Below are 21,515 nucleotides of genomic sequence, written 5' to 3'. Positions count from 1 at the left end.
CTCGTTGACTCTGCTAGCGGAGCTGAGCCATACTAGCAGAGCTATCTTGATGGTGACCAGCCTGGTTCCGTGGACGCCAGTGGCTCGAAGGGTTTGTACGCCAACACGCCCAACACCAAATTGAGGTCCCACACAGGGTGTGGCTTCTTGATGGGCGGGTAAAGCCTGGACAAGCCCACCAGATGTTTCTTGACTATCGGGTTGGAAGAGGAGAAGACCTCCTCCCCCAAATTTCTGTAGGCCCTATGGCTGCGAGATAGGTGTGACATGTGTCCACCTGTATGCCGAGTGGGCCAGATGCCGAGAAAGAGAGCACATCGTCCAGTGTACACGTCAGGGGGTTGATCTCCTTAGAATCTTCCCAGTGACAGAAACCGCTCCATTTACTCCTGTATTGGCTCCTAGCGGCCTTGCTAAGGCCCTGGATGATCTCCAGGTTAGCCAGAGATAGGTTCAGGTGCTTGAGTCTGATCTGCTCAGGAACCACGCTGCGAGGGCTAGCTTCTGAGGAGCGGGGTGGAGAACCCTGCACCCCTGCTGGGACAGGAGAGGTACTGGGCCCAGCGGAAAGGTGAATGGGTGGACGGTCCGAAAAGGCTGAGCAATTCGGAGAACCACGGTCTCGCCGGCCACCAGGGCACTATCACTATGATGCGGAGGTGACAAGCCTCCTTTATCTTGCGGAGTACCCTGGGGATCAGGGGTGTGGGCGGAAAAGCATAGGCTGTCATGCTCTCCAATTGAATCTGCCTGGCGTTGCCCAGCGAGCCGGGGCCTAGTCCCTGCTAAGACGCAAACTGATGGCACTTCCTGTTCTTCCAGGAGGCAAATGTATCCACTCGCGGATGGCCCCATGTGCTGAAAACCACATGCAGCACCTGGTCGTTCAATTGCCACTCATAATTGTCCGCTCCAGCCTGTTGAGTCCGTCAGCATACAATTTGGCCTCCCCCGATAGGTGGACAACCCTGAGGTAGATGTTTTCCAAGGCCCATTCCACATGCTGAACGCTAGGTTGCAAAACAGAGGGGACCTGGTACCCCCACTGCTTGTTGACATAGTACATGCTGGTGAAGTTGTCAGTCTGGATCAGGACGGTCCTGCCCTCAATGAGCGGAAGGAAGGCCCTGAGGGCTAGCCAAATGGCTCTGAGCTCCAGCCAGTTGATATGAGACTCCTGCCGGGTCGAGACTCCTGTCGGGTCCAGACTCCATGAACGCTGTGGCTGTCCAGAGTGGCTCCCCAGCCCTCTAGGGAGGAGTCCGTAGTAATGGTAACCTGCAGAGCTGGCTGCCGGAATGGCCTGCTCATCCACAGATTGCAGTCCTTGGACCACCACGTAAGGTCCGCGTGGAGAGAAGGTGGTATGCTGACCAGCTCCGCTTGGGAGCCCTTCTCCTGATTCCATGAGGCTGTGAAGTGCAGCTGCACTCTCCTCATCCGGAGTCTAGTGTGCGGCACGACCAAGAGGACCGCTGCCATGCTACACAATAGGTGCTGGTACCAACAAGTCGAAGTCATTGGTCTGGTAAGGAAGTGCATAGAGGCCCCTTTGATGGCCGTAATCTTGTCCTCGGAGGGAAACATTTTCTCGGACCTGGTATCCCCGATGAGGCCCAGGAAGGCGAGAGACTGTGTGGGCTGCAGCTGAGACTTCTTGAGGTTGATGGTAAACACCAGGTCGTGGAGTGTACTCCAAGCGTGGAGGAAGTGTGGACAACCCCCTCCGAGATCTCGCCCAGACGAGCCAGTCATCCAGGTACGGTTAGACATGGTGGCCCTGAGGAGGGCTGCCACTGCATTCATGAGTCTGGTAAACACCCTGGCGGCTGAGTTCAGGCCAAAGGGTAGGACCTTGCACTAGAAATGAGAGCCCATGATCCTGAAGCGTAGGAAGGAGCAATGGGGCTGCCAAATCGGGACGTGTAGGTGTCCTTCAGATCCAGGGAGCACATCCAATCTCCCTTGTCTAGTGTCTCAGCAATGAGTGCTGGCGTAACCATCTTGATTTTTTGAAGAGGGATGGAGAGGTTGAGGGTGGCTAGGTCCAACACAACTTTCAGGCCAGCCTGGTGGTTCTTTGGTATGGCAAAAATCCTGGAATATAAGCCAAATCCTCTCTGGGAGGCTGGTACTTCTTCCACTGCATGGCTGTTGACGAGCGATCAGATCTCCGCCAACAGAGTTGCCGTCCCAATCTGTGGGAGCGGAGGCGAGGAAAAACAGGTAGGCAGTAACCCGTGGATATTACTGAGAGGACCAAAGGGTCTGCAAAGTTCTGGCACCAGAAATGCATGCGAGGCTAGCCTGCTCCCCCACTGGAGACACGTGGACCCTTTTTGAGGCTGCTGCTGATCAGGGGGACTGGAAAAAGCCCTTGCTCCACCGCCCTTTTTGTTGCTTGCGCCGGTTGTCTCGACTTTCGTTCCTGGAATCCCCAGAAACCGCCAACGCCCGCCCTTTATTGGAGAATTTATGTGACTGGGCGTACGCCTTGGGCGTGGCTTTCATAAGAATTCATCGTCGGTGGTGCGATCCTGGACGTCAGGGTTGAACTTTGTAGCCCAAAGCCAGGCCGTCCTTCTCATGTCCGTGGCGATGCAGATGGCCCGACAAGAGGCGTCGATGTGGGCCACTGTGGACTCCATGATGTCCTGCGCTACCAGCTTGGCTTCTCTTAGACCTACCTTGACGCAGGTGCAGAGAGGCGGAACACAGCTTTTTCCTGTACGCCTCAAAGATCTTCTCCTCCTTGCCTAGCAGCGCCGAGGACGAGGTTGCCGAGGACGAATGAGGCTTAGAGTAGAGTGACGCTGCAGCGATTACCGACAACTGTGGCTGGGGGTGCGTTGATAGCAAGAGTGTATCCCCCTCCATCTGTCTATACCTGGCATCGGGGCGCCTACTGACAGGTTGGGCCGAGTGTGGGTTGAACAAACACTTCTTGGCCAGAGCAACGACATCCTTCTGCATCGGGACACCCGTCTTGGTAGGGGGTCCTAGGGAGAGGGCCTCTGCCAAGACCCTCTTCTCAGGCTGCTTTACCTTGGGATGAGCAAGGCCCAGATATTCTGCCAAACCTGCAAGCCTGTTGTGAAAGGCCTTCGCTGAAGACGGCGTGTCAGGGTCCTCCTCCTTGTCTGTATCCACTTGGGTGTCCGGCTGGTCTGCCACAAGAGGAGGGGTGCTGGGCACAGTTGGCTGCAGTGTGGCGACCAGAGCCGGAGGCTGGCTTGTAACCGGCTGCAGTGGGGGCGGATTCTAAGGAGCCAGCAGCGGAGGCTGCGCTGGGTCCTGTGGTGTCAGAGCCATGGGAGGAATGACTATAGGCACTGGTGGAGTGACCGGAGGGATCAAGTCCCCGACTGCATCCCTTAGGATGGCCCCCATCTGGGGTATTCGCATCAGCGGCCCTATTGTCTGGCGCGGCAGCCATTTTGTCGGGCTGCGTGCCACGTGCCAGAGTTGTGGTGCATGGCCCTCCAGACACAGCCTTGCCCAAGACTCTTGGTGTTGGAACATGAGGCCTATCCCGCACCTCAAGTCTAGGCCTGGAAGGCATATCGCCCTCGGCATTGTCGCTGGTAGTGCTGCGTGCAGGCACCCCCTTGGATATGGAGCCGGTACTAGGGCGTAGCCCCTCAGGTGTAGACCTGGTAGAACAACCTTGCTGTCCCTCAGCACTGATACCAGTAGAGTCCGAAGGCCCCTCGACAGTAAGGCATGTAGCCGGGTTAGCCTTGGTGCGTGTGCTGGTGAGAGGTTCCTCCTGCTTGGGAGTTTCCTCGGAGGAGTCGCCGTTGCGAGGTGCGATGGAAAATCACGATCTCTGCTGGATCTCTTTATGTCCTCTGAAGGCAACGATTCGAAGAGTTGCCTCCACCTAGCTAGCCTGTTCTTCAGTGCGTGTGGAGTCTGCGGTGCACCCTTCCCAGCCGTGGTCAGGGCAAAGGCAGCAGAGGCAAAGAGCATTGGGGTCTGACGGGGAAAGAGTCCTTCGCAGGCTGGACACCTGCTGAAACCCGCTGAAGTCGACATGCGCTGGGGAGGAGCGTGACGCCGGAGGACCAAGTACCTAGATGACAAATATAGACACAAAGATGAGATGAGATGAGAATCCGGGGGAGAGCGCATGGAATTACATAGCAAGGCCAAACCCAGGAGCACTGGTGAAATCGGCCTGTTCCGGTCGACGCGGATAAGGGGACTGAGGAGTGGCACCGGGGGGCGGAGTCAGGTTAGCGCATGCCCACAGGGCCGCGTCCCACACGCCTCTAAATTTAAAGGAGAAGGTCTTCTGGTGAAAAAGGTTCTGTCTCCCGTCCCTAGTGATCACCTTCTCTACCAGGTGCTATGGAAACAAAGAGCTGATCTGTTTTCCTTACAAGTTTTGCATATGTAGTACAAGACGACTCTCCTTACATCTAATGTATGAAGGCTTCCTTCAGTTGAGTTAGATGGATTTTGGAAAAAAAAGTAGGTAGTTCCATGTATTGGTTAACCTGGAACTTGGAGATGAATTTAGGTGCAAACCTAGGATGTGTTCTAAGGACTTGTCCTTGCGGATTACAAAGAAATGGTTGTGTACATATAATGCGTGTAGCTCTTATAGAGGTGATGGCTACAAGAAAGGCGGGTCTGTATGTTAAGGGCTCAAAGCGCGGATCCCTGAGCTTTGAGAGCACATTAAGGTCCCAACCTGGAGGATGGTTAGAAATAGGAGAGTATAATCTCTTCACTCCCTCCATCAAAGCCTTGATAAAAGGAACTTTCCACCAAGACACATTGTTCTGAAAAGTGGTGTACGGGGAATAAGTCTGCTAGGTGTACTTTGATGGAGTTAAATACTAGGTCAGAGTCTAGTAGATAGAGCATGCAGTGTAGAATGTTTGATGGTGAATATTCAATTGGATTTAAGGATGGAGAACTGCACCATACTACAAACCTCTTCCGCTTAAGTATGTAGAGAAGGAGTCAAGTACCCCCACCTCAACCACCTCGCCCATATTGCCTGTATGTTGGAAACCAGAGTATGTGACATACACGGAACAGCTGAACCAACAAAGGGCAGAGTATGGACTCTGCAGTACCAGTGTAAGTACCAGTACCTAAGAGAATTTGGGAGGCAAGGTACCTATTGAAAAAACCATACCTGCATACGGGAAAATATGATGGCCATTTGAATGAAAACCCTGAAGAAGCAGAGCAAAAAAATGGACAAGATGAATGGTGACGTCAGACAGAGCTGAACCGACGTATATAGAAGAGATGCAGTTACAAGAGAATGCAGATATTCTATAAGGCATCAGGAAAGTACCAATGATGAGGGACATCTTGGGATCAAGGTGAAGAAGCTTATGCCATAGAAATAGATGAAGATTTCAAGCTAGTTTATACGTGTACAGGTGCAAAAGAAACAAAAAGCAGACAAAGTAGTCTTGAGGCTAGTTTATAGTGAATAGATTGCGGCAAGCAACAATATGGAATACATTAGTCACCGTAATCTTATTTCTGGTGCTTGTATCTGCTTAGTTTCACATGCTATGCATAGGCCGACATCTAGTGGAAATTGCAGAGCATTAGTTGTATTTGAAACTCGAAAATGGACATCGAATAGGGCGTGCCAGTAATACTATCCCTATTGTGACGTCCCCTGTACCCATGATCTCTCACGCGTGTAAGTCTCTCAGATTATATTTTTTCTGACATGAGGTAGCATGAGGAGTAGTGCGAGAACAGAGTTCCCAAGCAGATAAAGCTCATGTAACATCTAGGCACCTTCTCTCAGGGGAGGAAGGGTGGGCGCATGTGAATCTAAGCAGGTACAAGCACCAGAAATACGATTACGGTGAATAATGTATTCCTTCTGGTGCTTGGGGAACCTCTCTTTTCCGCTGCCCCTGCGCTGACCCCTGGATAGCCCTGGGACGCCTGTTGATTAGTGTTCCACGAGGAACCTTGGGCTTTGACTGTATCCGGAGCCTCTTTGCGTGTTTTGGCCACGAAAATGTCGAAAACTATTGCCACCCCTTTGGTTGGATTGTTTGTCAGTTGGCCAAGGGATTTGAGAGTCTCGTATTCGTCCTTGGCGGACTTTACAGCGTCATCAACCACCTTACCAAATAACACATTCGGCTCAACTGGCATGTTGAGTAAGGTGGCTTGTGTTTCTAGTTGAAACCCCGACTGCCTGAGCCAAGCATGGCGTTTGAGGATGGTGGCTTCAGCGATAAAGCGTCCTGCATTATCCGCTGCCTCAAAGTTGTTTTTTAGGAGGACTCCAGCTGTTGCTCTGCCGTCGGCTGCCAGAAGGGAGAGTTTAGCCTTAAGTGGTTCTGGCGCTGACTCACCAAGGGGTGTAACCTCATCCCACTTTCTGCAGTCGTAGCTAGCTAGTAATGTGGAGTTGTTAGCTATTCGTGCCTTGTACGCTGCAGAAGATACCATCTTCCTTCCCAGTGTATACAGTTTTTTGCTCTCTTTATCCAGAGGAGCTTCGGATGAGGCCAAAGGGGTACCTGCTCTCTTCCGTGTAGTGGTTATTACCAGAGAGTCTGGCCGAAGCTGGCCATGTTTGTACAAAGGGTCGGAAAGCGCTGGGCGAAAGAGTTTTTCAATTCTTGGGTTTACCGCCCTGGTCTGATTTGGCATTTCTAAAAAGGGCTGAATCGTTCTTTGGACTGACTTTAGTGGGATAAACTCGGTAGCTGGTCTCTTGTCGGCCAAGATGTTTTCTTATCCTGTTGGATTTCTTGAGTTTCAATCCCAAAATGTTCTGCAGCCCTTAGTAGTATGTAACTGAGTAGGGGCTGGTTGTCAATTGGGGACTCAGCCTCCTCGGGTAGGGGAGGGTCCTGCGGGACTGGAGAGTCCATTGCAAATACTACCGACTCAGTGTCTTAATTATCTTCTCCACCAAAGTCGTAACCCTCGACATCCTCATTGAGGTTGTCCTCATCTATATATTCATCTTCCCCCGCATCATGTTCGTACAGATCCGAGGAGAGGCGAGGCATTGTGTAGGGTGGTATATCATACAGTTCCTCTGTGGGGAGAGACCTTTTCTTTGGTGGTAGAGCAGAAAATTTAGACTGAGCGGGCACATGTGGTGTCCTAGAGCTAGACACCTGGGCAGTAGGCGGAGTGGTCGCCAGACTTTGCAGAGCATGTGGGTGCTCTTCGAAAACATTTGCAAGGCATGCCATGCGTCCCATAACCCAATCTCTTGTGCAGTCCATGTAGCTGAACTGGGGATAATCCCTGGGTGGGTAGGGGCAAATGCAGGGGTAGAGGGAGTAGGGAGCCCACCATCTACCTCTTCAACCAGATTGATAGGATCAGGCTGGTCAGGCTCTTCTGTAATGTTTTTAACAGGGATACTATCAGGTTCTGGGGTAGTAGACTGTTCCCTAAGCTTGTCCCTTCTGTCGCCCGTGTCCCGGTCTCTATGCGAGGGACTGTAGTTATCCTTATGACCCCTGCTCTTGGAAGAAGATTCTTTCGAGCTAGGGGTCGAAAAAGGGGGTCTGGGGGTCTGTTTTTCAATAGAATTTGAAATTCCTGTCTTTTTGCCCTTTCCCCCGGATGTAGGTCGAATTTCGACTACGGGAACGGTCTCAGTGGCGTCTTTCGACGGTGCGAGTCCCGGCGAGGGGGTTTTGAGTCCGGCGTCCTTTGTCTTTACAGGCTTGTCATGAGACGGCCGCTCGGGGCGCTCAGAGGACCGTGAATCCGCAGATTTGCCCTTCACCGTCGACTCTCGGCGTGCGATTTCAGATGCATCGTCGCAGGGAATGTGTTTAGTGTGTGGGAGTGTGGTGCTCTTTCCACTGGGTGTCTTCCCCATAACAGGACATGCCAGCCTGTCTATCAGTGTCGGTGGCTGGCACTGGGGAACGGCGAGGTTCCCCATCACCCTCGCCGTCCAAAAAGACAGCATCGCTGGGTGCACCTTCATCCATGGCGGCCTCGGCCTGCATGACGTGATGGGCCCAATGTTTTGTCAGCCTGTCTTTGAGGGTCTTGGGTCAGAGCAGCTTACAGGCCCGACAATGAGCCTCGTCGTCTCTATGTAAGGAAAGGTTGCACACCCGGTGCTTATCGACCCACGTGTATTTCTTATTACAAGAGTTGCAGAATATAAATGGAGTACGCTCCATATTGGTGGCAGGCAGCTGGGCGAACGAGGGAAGGGGTTGGAAAATACATGGTGTTATGACCACCCCCCACTCTCCCTACTGTTAGGCCGAAGCCGAAAGGGCCTTCCAAGGCCGGGGTGTCGCCGTCGAAATCTCAGTCCGACGGTCCGTCTTGTAGTCTTCCTGAAGTCTTCATCGTGTCGAGGCACGGTGTCGGTAAAGGACAGAAAGATATACTATCTTATAATAATTATAAAGTTCAATGGCGTAAGCCGAAATACCACTCCGCTTATATGCGGCCACTCACAATGGCGGAAAAAAAACAATCTGAGGGACCTACACACGTGCGGGATCATCGGTACAGGGGATGTCACAATAGGGATAGTATTACTGGCACGCCCTATTCGACGTCCATTTTCGAGTTTCGGAAACAACAACTGTAATATTCCGCAACTTCCACTAGATGTCGGCCTATGAATAGCATGTGATCTAAGCAGATTTCACAAGCATCAGAAATATATATATTCGTATGGACAAGTAAAGGATGGATGTTTCCACTACGTATTATAGCAGTGCTGGGCATTAGCAAGAAGGCCACATTTCTAGTGTGTCACAGTTAAAAAGCAAATTGAATTACAAAGTGAATCTCAGCGGACAGAGTTGGATAAGCCAAGAAGCCAAGGTCTTATCAAACTGGAGTGAGCTGACATTGGATAAAAAAAATCGTGTGAAAGAACTAAACTCCTGTTCAGAAGGCATGAACATAACAAGGAAGATGTCAGAGGTCTATTAAAAAATAGTATTAAATGCACTAAAGGCTCGATTTTATGGTCTCTAGTCACAAGGAAGCATGAAGTTGGACGAACAAGATGGTCACAACTACACACAGCTAAGAACACTGCCCAAGGCCGAGCTTCAAAGCCTAATTAACAGTAGACCACTGAGGTGATGATGGATTGATATGCTAATTGGTGAGAAGCAATGGTTAAGGCGAGCTCACCAGCACCTGGATGGCCAGTCTGCATGCTGCTAGACGTAGATGGAAAATTACTGACGGAGGTTAGAGTGCCAACCAATCGTAGGGGACCATGTAATTAGGGGCCCTATAGTTGTGTAAACCAATGGGACGTTGTGTATTTAGTGACATTCGTAGTGGTCATTTTTAGTGGAGGGCTTAGTCGCCCCACCTGATGTTTAGTAACCAATCACATATTCACACTTCTGTAGACTAGTATGGATCGTATACTTAGATATTCACTTAGAGCCAATCACCCATATTGATAGGTTTTTGAAGTTTGCCATGTAGGATGACGTTAGTACATACGTAGGTTAACGTCATTGATGACCAGTTTCTTGTATAAGATCTCAGTATTACTAAGAATGTTTGAGTAAGAGGATCGAGCGATTTCGTTGATGTTCATTATGCTCCCTGTTTTAGATAATTGATATTAAAAACAGCCTTCCTTTTGCCAATTACCCGAATCGTCTCTATTATTGATGTATGAATAAAAGCTACATCCCCATCCATCTCCAGGGTAATTGCTACTCATCTTAAAGGGCTGGGTTATCCAGTTCAGTAAGTGTCTAGTGTTGGGTTTCCGTGCATCCTTTAGGATATCCAAACACCTTTGAGAAAGGTTTAAATGACCAAACTCTACGACTTCAGGAGCCAGGCTGCCAAGTTCCTAGAGTGAGGATGTGGATGGAGTGTCGTCCCCTCGTGTCAGGACAGCATGTTGGAGGTGCATGGAAGCTTGATTGGTTGCACATCGCCAGTTTGAGCAGATGCTGCAACCAAGGTTGTCTTGCCTACATTGGATCAGGATTAGAGTGACTTGTTCCTGGTGCATCTTGTGAACTATCCTGCTCAGGAGTGGTGTTGGTGGAAAAGGGTAAGGAAATTTCCCTGACCAACTCATCCACAGGTGGTTCCCCGCCTGGATCCTGGTTGGGAAACCTGGATACGAAGTCTGCATTATGCATTTTGGCTTTTGGGTAACAAGTATAAGGGAGCATAACCCAACTGGGAGAAGATTTTGTCCAGAATATTTCGGTTTATTTGCCACTTGTCTTTCTCTGGTAGAGGGTTTCTGCTTACAGTGTCTGCTAGAGCATTGCAATCCCCTGGAACGTGTTGTGAGACCAGGAACATGTTCCGCTTGAGTGCCCACTTCCACATTTTTTGGGATAGCCTGAACAGACTTGGAGCGTGTTCGCCTCCCTGCTTGTTCATGTAAAACATGGAGGTGGTGCTGTCTGTGAGGACTTGCACTGTCTGACCAAATAGATGCTGCTGAAAAGCATGCAGAGCCTTGAGAACTGCCAGAGGTTCTAGGAGGTGGATGTAGTTTTGGGCTGAAGCATGGGTCCACTTGTCATGAGCTGTGTGGTGAAGGTAATGGGCTCCCCCATCCAGAGAGTGAGGCGTCTGTAGTATCACTTGAACTGGGGGATTGCAAAAGGATTTTCCTTTTAACAAGTTGTCCTTAGACCACCAGTGAAGAGCCTGTTCTAGGGGATTAGCGAAACAACCACTTGATTGTCCCACTGACCGCATGCCTGAAACCATTGTTTTGCTAACCACTCCCGCATTGGCCGCAATGCACAGCTGCACTTGTGGAACTAGGTAAATGCATGATGCCATCATCCCTAGCAGGCGCATTGCCTTGCATACGGTCATCTGGCGACCTGCTAGATAGTGAGGTATTTGCTCCCAATTGTTTTGTTTGACTGTGTACAAGATTTTTTTCTAGTTGATGGAGAATCCCAATTGGAAACGAAGGTTGATTGTTCATTGGGTGTTGCATTTGCAAATTTGAGGGGACTCCTCTGATAATAGCCAGACGTCCAAATAAGGGTACACTGGGATTGACCCTCTGAGTAGGTGCGCCGCTACCACTGCTAGTACTTTTGTGAATACCCTTGAGGCTGAGGTTATGCCGAACTGGTAGTGTTCTCCTGCTATCTGGAAGCGCAGATACTTTCTCTGCGGAACATTGAAATATGAAAGTATGCATCTTTCATGTCCAATGTTGCCATGTAATTCCCCCTTTTTTATGAGATGAATTACCTCCTCAAGCGTTGTCATGCAACATTTGTGAGGCTTGACATATGTGTTCGCTGGGTGCAGGTCTAGTACCAGGAGCATTGTTAGGTCTTTCTTTGCAACAAGGAAGTACATTGAATAAATACAATTTTTACCAGGTTTTCTAGGACGATTTCTATTGCGTCTTTTTCCAGCAGGGCTTTCCCCTCCTCCAGGAATATTCGCCTCTCCTCTGGTGTCATTTTTCTGTGTCTTGGCATGTGGTTGGATGGTCTTTGCAGAAGCTCTATACAATATCTGCCTGCCACGGTGGATAACACCCACTTGTCCAAAGTTATCCCCTCCCATGCTTGGGTGAATTGTGAAATGGGACCTCCTACTGGAGTGGCATATGAGGGGACCTGGAGCGGGACGCCATTGCTTGGGTGGAGTGCAGCCTCAGGCAGAGGAGGCTCTAACCCTGCTCCTAGACGTCTTGTAGCCCCTTTAAATATTGGAGGAGGAGTAGGAGGAGGACCCTGTGAGGTGCACTACGATGGCAATTGGTTGCATGAATTGTAACTAGAGGAGCGTTGAGGGCCCTGGCCATGGAACCGTCTTGTGTTAAAAGACACCCCTTTGGACAAAAGGCTTGTTGGATAGCCGTCCAAGAGATTTGAGGGTGTCATATTTCTTTTTGGCCCTCTTTAGGGCATCTTCAACTTTTTTTCAGAAAAGGGCATTAGGTTCACTGGGCATGTTAAGTAACGTGGCCTGTGCCTCTAGTTTGAACCAGACTGCCTCAGCCAGGCATGGCGCTTAATTAATGTGCCTTCTTTTATGATGCAGCCTACATTGTCCCGGTATATATGTTGTTTTTTAAGATGCAGTTAGACACCAGCTTCCCATCTGACACAGTTTTTAGAAGTTGTGACTTCAGGGGATCTGGGACTGCCCCATCTGTTCTAGCTCGTCCCACTTGTGCTAGCCAGGAAGGTGGTGGTGTTGGCAATCCTATTTTGGTAGGCAGCCGAGGAAGCCACTTTTCTGCCGAAGGTGTAGATCCTCTTGCTTTCCTTATCTTGTGGGGCCTCTGCAGAGGCCAGGGGTGTGACTGCCCTTTTCCTTGTAGTGGTAACGATGAAGGAAATCGGGTTTAAACTGACCTCTGATGTACAGAGGGTCTGTAGGGGCTGTCATGAATAACTTTTCAATGCAAGGGTTTACCGTCCTTGCGAGGTTTGGTCTAAGAAGAGAAGGCTGGATGAGCCTTCGGATGGATTGCAAGAGGGGGGGATACATTCTATTGAGGATTTCTCATAGCCAAGAATTTCCTCCACAAAATCCCCATCAACCTGGGTGTCTATTTTAAAATGTGGGGCGGCCTTGAGAAGTAGCTCATTATAGTGGAGCTGAAAGTCGACTGGTGAATCAGCCCCCAGGTAGTCTGATGACTGGATGACGTAGATGTCCTCATCGTCATAATATTGGTGCTGGCTATACTGATCCCCTGGATCTCCCCAAGATCCAGGGTCCTGAGACACTGAGGGATCTATAACAAAGGTCTTAAGAGGGGTCGTAGTACTGAGAGGTAGTCTGGGTGGAAGTGCTGGGCTGTGAAATGTCCAGACGTGGCCTTTTATTAGATGGTTCATCCCTGGCTGCTGCACTCTGTGTAGGGCCCTACAGATTTTTAAGTTCCTCTGGGTGCTTGTCCATGAAGTCTACAAAGCAGGACATTTTTCTCATAATCCCATCGAAAATCTCTGGGGTCCATTCAGTTGATTTGGTAAATATTGAGGGGGCAGGGGTGTGTTGCAATGGTGGCCGTTCCTTGTGATGCATAACCGCTGAAAGGGTGTCTCCAGAGGATGAAAGCCTGCTATCCTGGGAGGTAGAGGGTTGGGACGGTAGAGGCGTAGAAGATTTAACTTTTTGATGTTTTTGACTTTGCAAGTGTGACCGGGATATATTTTATTTATAAAATCCCTCATTTTTGAAGTTGAGGCGGGGGGCGCTGAAGCACCTTTTAACGCATGCCCCTAGGCGTGAAATGGGGGCTTTTTTTTTTTTTTTTTAGGCACCGTGTTTGAAATAGCTTTCTCTGCCCGTTTCTGGAGGTCTGTCATGCAGCGAACACGAGTGTGATGGCCCAGAGGACAGGGATGATGTAGAGGACCTCTCCTTTGACACTGCATGGCTCTCAGCGGTTGACGCAGTAAGGTATGTGCTTCATGTGGCGGGAAGTGTATGTGCCTGAGCTGCCGGGTGATGACCATCATAGGGCCGCTGGCCTGCTTATTGGAGCTGTAGGCCCGCACATGGGATTCCATCGAACCCCCATCGCCAGCGATGTCGATGCTGCCCTCGCTGATTGCCCAGTCATGTTAATGGAGGCCTCAGCATGAATGGCGTGGGCGGCCCAGCATTTGGTCCGATGGTCCTTTAATGTTTTTGGTTGGAAATGTCTTCAGTACTTGGAGTTTTTCTCGGGGTGGTCCCTTGGCAGACAGCGAATGCATACCTTGTGCGTGTCTTTCACAAGGAATTTCCTGTTGCAATAAGGGCCGAATTTAAAAGGAGTATTTTCCATTGCTAATGAAAAGGGCAGTGCAGCAACAAAAGGCAAGATAAGGGGTCAAAAGAAGCATTCTCTAAAGGAGTACAAAGTATTGACCTCCCCTGACTCTCCCTACTGTGAAGGGCTGAGGCCCGTGGAGGCCGCAATCTTCATTCGTCGAAACAGTTGAGTGTTGATGATGGAGCTGTCCGTCCAAGGCCGCTGAAGCAGTTGGTAGTGCGCGGGCAACGGGCCGTTAATGGTAGGAAAAAAAAAAGAAAGTCTAAAATTAAACTTTGTTTACTCAAAAGGTGTTAACCAGAAAATTCTGCAACTAGCGACCGACCACCATGGCGGAAATAAAACCATCTGAGGGACATCAATGCATGAATGACGATGGGTAGAGTAGACATCACACTAGGGATAGTATTACTAATCCGCCAAGTCGACGTCCATTTTCGAGTTTCGAAAACAAATCAAGTAATACTGCACAATTTCCACTTGATGTCGGCCCATGCATAGCATGTGATCTAAGTAGATCCAGAAGCCTAAGAAATAGAATTTTGGTTCAGTTGAGCCAATGGTACTGGCTTATGGAGGGAAAGTGTGTTACTGTCTAATGTTTTGTTTGTTTCAGAGCGTGCATCACTATGTATTGGAGAGCAGGGGCTGAGGTGTGCTACTTTATTTTTGTATGCACTTTATTTTATTTCCAAGTTTATCCTTTTCTTTACAGTACAAGTATTGTATGATACACCACTGTTGTCTCAAAGAAAGGTGTCCATGCTGCAGGCGGCAATTACAAGGATTGCAGGCGTTGTTGCCATACAGCACGCTTTGACAAGGCCAATGGGCATCAGTACGCTGAGAAAAGTAACATGATGTGCGCAGGAGAGCAAGGGGTGCTCAATGTTTCGCTGTCAACAGTAGGTCGCAAAGTCTCCTATCAGGTGGGTTGCTGTAGTTATTAATTCCCATTGGTCGCGCTGTTTTTTTTCATATCTGCCTTGCTTTGGCGTTTGAAGGCAAAGCGTTTCTTTTAGAGTTGCCAGTGGGCAACGCGCAAGTTCACCTGGAGCTGTTATGCACTTGTCGCCAGCATTGTACTTGTAACATACTGGTGCACAAATAATTGAATAATTAAACTGAAGCACGGACAATGCAGGAAAAAGGTAAATTGTAACCTCAATTGTAGTTTATTGAATTTCTCCAGTTAACCGAGTCAGGGTGTCACTGCTCCCAAGAGCAGTTCACAACCGCTTTCTTTGAAATCCCCTAGAGCTGTCCCTATTCTAGGCCTTCCATATATTCAATTTCCAAGCCGAAAGAGAAGAGAGCATGTAAGAGAAGACGAGAGAGACAGACCAACATGGAGAGAGTGCACAAGAGAGTGCGAAAGCTACAGCAAAGACAGTAAAGTACAAAACTATGGTTTGACTTAAGAGTAGAGGGTAAACATCGCCTTTGATACTGGGTCTCGTCTTCGGCTAGGAAACAGAGTCCCTCTACTATACTGTAGCATAACTAAGCCTAAAGTGAGGTGTTCAATTGGTTCCAAAATCTGTCTTTTTAGAAACAGTAATGATAAAGTCAATTTAGTTTATTTTAAACTATTTACAAATCACATCATTAAAATCGTACCGTGCATGCATAACTAAGGCTTTTGCACTTCAAAAACATAGGAGACTACATACCTATACAGCTTCTGAATTGCATGGGACGCAGTTTTTCTAACATATGGTGACAGGTCAGCAGATGCCTCTTTAATAGCCAGCATCATAATTGGAACAATTATTGGCACACGGATGCTGGATAAAACTCTTAAAGCACTTGCACGAATCAGCTGGTTAGGATCCTAGAACAGTGAACACAATAGAAATATTGCTGTTTAAACTTTAAACGTCACTCAGTTTTAACGCATGCCAAATTCCAATAGGAGTGGCTTAGAAAGTCCATCTTGGGTCATGTTAATTCGGGAGTTTAGCAAACGAAAGGCATGGCACATGATACTTAAAAGTTGTCATTTAAACACGTCTTATATTTAGATCTAGCATGCATACTGCAGAAAATGGTTAAAGAACGTTCACATTTGAAGGAACTCAGTTTATTAGTTAGGCAATAATGGCAAAGAAAAATAAAGTATTGCTGCCATCATGGATTCCTTCCCATCCATTTAATCCAAGCCATTAATCCCAGGTAGGAAGTACATTTAATTTCCTTTGAGATAATTATTCAAATATATAATTGCTTGTACTTTTTGTTCCCATATTGTTCAGTCTGTTTACTCGAGCACAAATTCAAGTAAACATGCTGCGGGTGTCATTCATGCACAGTTGGTGGTTGTAATCCATCAAAAGGTTAACCCTGGCCCATTTATTTTTTATGGTATACTGCTTGAACAGCATCACTCACAACTGTACCATACTCACTTTCAAAGCACGTTGAAAGGTGGCGATCGATAACAGAGCCAAGTCTTGCTGCTCCTCGGCATAACGAACAAGGTACACATACACCAATTTCTTTATCTAAAAAAAGTGTGCACAATTAATGACAATACTAGATTCAGAAATGGGGGCTGTAAACACCCCCACTTTGTACATCTCAAGCTCAAACAAGACATTGGAGGATCTCTTTATTTAAGCACTATAACCGGAGCAGGGGGGCATTACCAGTCAGGTAATGCCCCCGAGCACATACAGTATAAGCCTGAGCAAAGGGCTTAAACATTAGTCCCCCCCCTCTGCAAGGGTTGTATTACTATTCGTACCCCATCACGTTGTACTGGGATACTAAGTCTTTTTATCTCATGTTGAGAAACGGCGTGTTTGCTGTTTCTCAGCTTGAGATAAAACTACAAACGAAGAGGGCTGCCTTGGATCGGGGGAAAATGGTGCTACATGTAGTCCCCTCTCCCTTTCCATGGTGGCCGTTGCCCCAACAGAGACTAGTCAGAAACACTAGTATTAAAGGTGCCAGCGAGGAACCAGGCAGTGAAAGGTGAGGGGCTCTGGGGGGGCTGGATATGTGGTAAAGGGTGTTGGAGGTGAGGGGAAGGGGATTAGAGGAAGGGGATGCAGCAGAGCGCAATTATCCGATTACCAGCGAGGAAAGATAGCCTCTCGCTCTGAGGAGGCTTAGAGCAGGTTCTTTACTGTGTGGTAAAGGCCCCGTTCTGAGCCTTCTCATTGGCTGGGGGGCCTGCAACACCCCTCCTCGCCAGGTACTATTCTACAAGTTCTATGAATATATTCACTAGTATTTTTTGCAAAAAAGAAATCTGCTTCATCTCACTACCCTTTAACTGTCATTGGCCAATGGGGCAGCAGATAATTCTGTTATCCTAATGCTAGAGCAATGGTTACACTCATTCATGCTAAAGCTATGCGAATCCCTGTCGACAAAAAAACATGTTTAAAAAGTCAACGAGAGGATGGTCATGACCAAACAATTGGGAAGAGGGGGGCGGTGCAAACAACCACAACGCCAGGCTGTTATAAATGCAAAAACAAAGAGGTGATGGCTGGAAGGTTTAGAATGAATCTTAACCTCGGGCAATGCTTTGGGCAACCCTGCAGACCATCGTTCTTCGCCTGCTAAGCCATTGCAGAAGGGAGATAGCAGTACCTGACTGATTTCCTTATGGCTGGACCCCTTTTGCAATGGTGCAGAAAGGCTAAAGACCGGTGGTGTGGAAGGTTGCCCAGAGCAATGACAGCAATTCAGATTTATTCAAAACCTTCCACCCATTACTTTTGTAGTTAAGAAAAATAAATGCTGCAATTAAAACAGGTCAAACTAAACATCAGTCTGCATAGTCAGATGTGATAAAATGCTCACATCCCGAATAAAAGAAAAGGTCCAAGTGGCTCCATAATCAGCAAAGTGTTCTAAAGCTGTAAAGTGTCCTATGCTTTAATGAAAAAATATAAACTCCAACTATAAAATTGAATGAAGTCACTGTTTGAATATGGAATGTTGTGCCACTTGAAAGAAAAAGCATAATAATGTAAAATCCCAGAAGGTTACAAAGTAGTAAATTTGTTCTTGTTCTGCTTCAGATTAGAGCCAATCAATATTAACTGCACGAGGCCTGTTCGCCGAGTGACTGCAGGTGTGCAGAAAAAGTATTCTATTTTTCAAGCCACTCTGTGACCAGGAATGGGAGTACACAGGGCTTCGTGCCTACAGTCTTCACTCGCCAGTTACCTTCATTCAATGTTAGTAGATTCCTGGCTGTGAAACTAATCATAACAAGACTTAAGGAACACAACCAGATCTGTTTAATTAGTTTACCAATACTAGAACATCAAACTTCATGACTTACTGACAAAACCTTTGATTATGTTTTTTCTGCCCCTGCGATTTCATTCGAGGGCACCTTTTGCATGTTCAACTATGCACGACACTTTAAAGTGGAGAAGAAGCAAGCTTCTAGTGAATGAAATGTAAAGAAAATGTTTAAGCGCCACAAACAAACTTCTATTCCATTTTATTTCAATAAGTTCCTACTGTGTATGCCCATGAAATTTAGAGGCTAGGCACGTTTCAAAGAAAAAGGCATTTGGGCAGCAACAGAGCTCTCTTTGACAAAACGTGTCTTTCTGAAACAAACTGAAATTTTACCGAGATGCCCTGCTCCCTTAAGCAGACAATGGGTAATGTTATCCTTGACATTATGGCTGGCAGAGATGTGTATGCACTTCTGTACCAGAGTTTTTTTTTTTTAAAAAAAAAAGGTAACTTATAAACTCATGCACATGTTTATTTCCTTTGTCTCGTGCACCCAAACAAATTAGACGTTCTGTATAGAAAAACAAACTAGGCTATTTACTGGTGAACTCACGGTGTCATCGACATCTGTTTGCACACTGAAGGTATGTCAGCAAGTGTAAAGAGTTTCATGTTTTATTCAATTTGATTATGCACATCTTCTAGACAATCCGCTCTACACCCAACGGACTATCCTCGGTAAACAAACGTACATGACGTCATTCGCGCATGCGCAATATGACGTCATGCGGTTTAAGTAGAAACAAATCACCTGCTATTGTTTATGCCCCCAACACTCTACTCTAACATCCCCTCTATCTAGAAGTGTATCAGTTATTGATGCCTAAGCATATACATATTCCTACTTACCAACTATGCATACCTATGTTACGATAGAATCAATGACGTCACTCGCGCATGCGCGCAGTGACGTCACGACCTATCCTGCATATAAACCCACATGCCCCACAAAATGGCAGCTACAGTCTCCGAGCGGAGTTACAGTTTACATGAAGCAACGCTGTATTCTATATTCTTGCGGACGAAGTAAGTTTCCTGTACTTGGGGCTCTCGAATCACCTTATCTATACGAGTCCTCTAACTCTGAATTGCTGTTTATTTTTCAATAACAGCATGAGAATAGTCGCGTTCAAACTGAACCACTCTCCTTAAAAACCGAAATCCTCACCAGAGACTCAGCGTGACGTCATAGCCACCTGACCGTCATTAATAACTTTGCCAATTACAAGAGCAGCATACTCGGTAAGACATAACTGGAACTTCTTTTACCAACAATTTGAAAACTAGACACAGGACTAAGTTTATGTATCTTTCCTTAGTGGTGAAAGGAACCTTCCCCCACTGAAGATTACAGTCTGTATAGTAGGATCAGCACACTCGCGAGGATGGGAGGATCCCCCATGGGTAAGAATGTTTTATTTTTCCATAAAAGCGAATAGTCCCTGATCAGCAAGGCACTGATTTTTGCAACATTATCCCCAGATCACTATTGTATCCACTGAGGGCTTACTCAGTACTACTGCCAGGACCTGAAGTTTGAACCATCCAGTCCAGATTCAAAAATATCTCCAAAGGGTTACATGAAGCTTTTATGTATTGGCCGGTAAGATTTACGCTACTCCTGACTACAAGCACCAATTGTCGAAATGATTAACACGTTGAACTAATGGATATTTTTTATGCATATCTTGCTCCTTAGCTTTGGTGCTATTCCTCGAAGGACTAGAAGCATACTCGTAACAGGAGAAGTTACCGTTACACATAGTCTATATGAGACAAATCCCCGATTCCTACTCACTCAGGGTTCACAGAAAAGTCAGTAGATAGAAAATACTGTGATATATTTTTTCTTAGCTAGATCTTTGTTAACAATGAGGTTTCCCCGTATAAACCATTAGTTCATTCTCCATCAATAGTCTTGGTTCTTTAGCCCTGATTTGTGATACTAATAGGATGCATAGGACTCAAACGGCATATAATAGGATGATTAACAGGGTACCCTAAGCCACGAGTCATTCTCCCCAAAGCATCTGCTTTCTTGATTTATATTAAGAATATGAAATTGTCAATATGAATTTGTAAACATGAAACTATTGTTAAAAGATTAATATGATTTGGAATATATGTGTTGCTTAAAATGTGCCCGCACTAAAAGTATATGTATATAAGTACACTTTTCAGAGCTATAATCATGACAAACTGAATTGCATGTGAGAATTCTAAACAAAAATGGCTTAACTAAAAGCCTTTCTTTAATGTTCTCAGTTTGTAGAGTGTTGAAATTATTACTTGCCTCTGATGAAGAGTGGAAAAACTCGAAAAGCGTTGGGCTACTTGAAAAATAAATTATTTGTATCTTTACCTTTACTGTCGAATTGAATGTTCATCGTCACAAAAATATCCTTTGTTGTTATACAAATGTCTGTAAATTACATTAAATATTTACAAGCCAGACCGGTCACCCTTGAATAAAGAGGACAGGTAATAGGTTTATGAACTCCCTAAGGCCTAGGCCATATATAGTGTGAAGGGGACATGGGTTCCCCAATAGGGAACCTCTCTTTTTTTGCACACTGAAAATATCAAGTGTAAAGAGTTTCATTTTTTATTCAAATTGTTCAATTTCTTGTGATTTTGAAACCTACATTAATTCAAGAATATTTACTAATCTTGGAAGGAATCTCTGAATAAATCTAGCAATGCCATATATGCATAGCAAATCTCACTTTCTTTGTATTGTAGGTTTGATGCCATGTGAGTCCAGTTGTCAAAACACAGAAAAATCCAAGTTTTGTTAACCTTTATTGCGCTAATTCAAAGTATTATGCTAAGATGAAACAATGGATTCGCTTTCCAAGTTCCATTGACTACTTCTTGAGAAAGAAATCGCAATGCAAAATTAATGACAAAAAGCAAGCTGAACAGTTCTTTCCTTGGTAAAGAAGACAAAAAAGGGAATACTCATTTAAAACTCCAATATATGTAACAAGAGAATGCATACCACCTTATCTGGGCGCAATACATTTGACACTGCCAAGGACAGGCTAGTGCAAGCATTCTGTAAGTGGGGCATGGTAGCTTCGGAAAAACATTCATGATATTGTAGCACAAGATGAAATGTGAGATTTAAAATGCAATTTGTGCGCAGTACTGCAAATGCAAAACCTATCCTCCTTTCAAAGTCCAACAATGTTCATAAGTATGATAAAATGCCATTACTGAAACCAAACGTCCTTGTTTCTAAATAAAATATTCAGATATTACTGTAAGCCCTGCTCAAAATTCCTGCAGCGACTGCGATGAACAAATGAGCTTAATAATGGTACGATGGGCTACTTTGAAGACTTTTGAATAATGATTCTTAGTGTTGGACGCAGTAAGTGTGTGTACTGGCTTGTGTGACAACTACAAGTTACATTACCAATGTTGAACAATATATGTAGCGCACAACGACCTAATCAGGGTATCACAGTGCTATTACACAAGTGATCTAGACACGAAA

The 21,515-nt window shown here is 46.6% G+C and overlaps 1 protein-coding gene across 1 annotated transcript in view; it reads right to left on the bottom strand.

Annotated features, from left to right (window-relative positions):
• Positions 1-21,515, bottom strand: part of AP3B1 (adaptor related protein complex 3 subunit beta 1) — a 2,743,269-nt gene that overhangs the window by 2,481,094 nt on the left and 240,660 nt on the right. Inside the window, exons 4-5 of the mRNA XM_069627424.1 lie at positions 16,153-16,248; positions 15,418-15,578 (exon numbers count right to left, since the gene is read on the bottom strand). Of these exons, the coding sequence (XP_069483525.1) occupies positions 15,418-15,578; positions 16,153-16,248 (257 nt within the window). The remainder of the gene's footprint in view (positions 1-15,417; positions 15,579-16,152; positions 16,249-21,515) is intronic.

Source organism: Ambystoma mexicanum, chromosome 6p (genome assembly GCF_040938575.1).
Source record: "Ambystoma mexicanum isolate Mex_15411 chromosome 6p, UKY_AmexF1_1, whole genome shotgun sequence".
Lineage (NCBI taxonomy): Eukaryota > Metazoa > Chordata > Amphibia > Caudata > Ambystomatidae > Ambystoma > Ambystoma mexicanum.
This window is presented reverse-complemented; position numbering and strand designations above follow the sequence as displayed.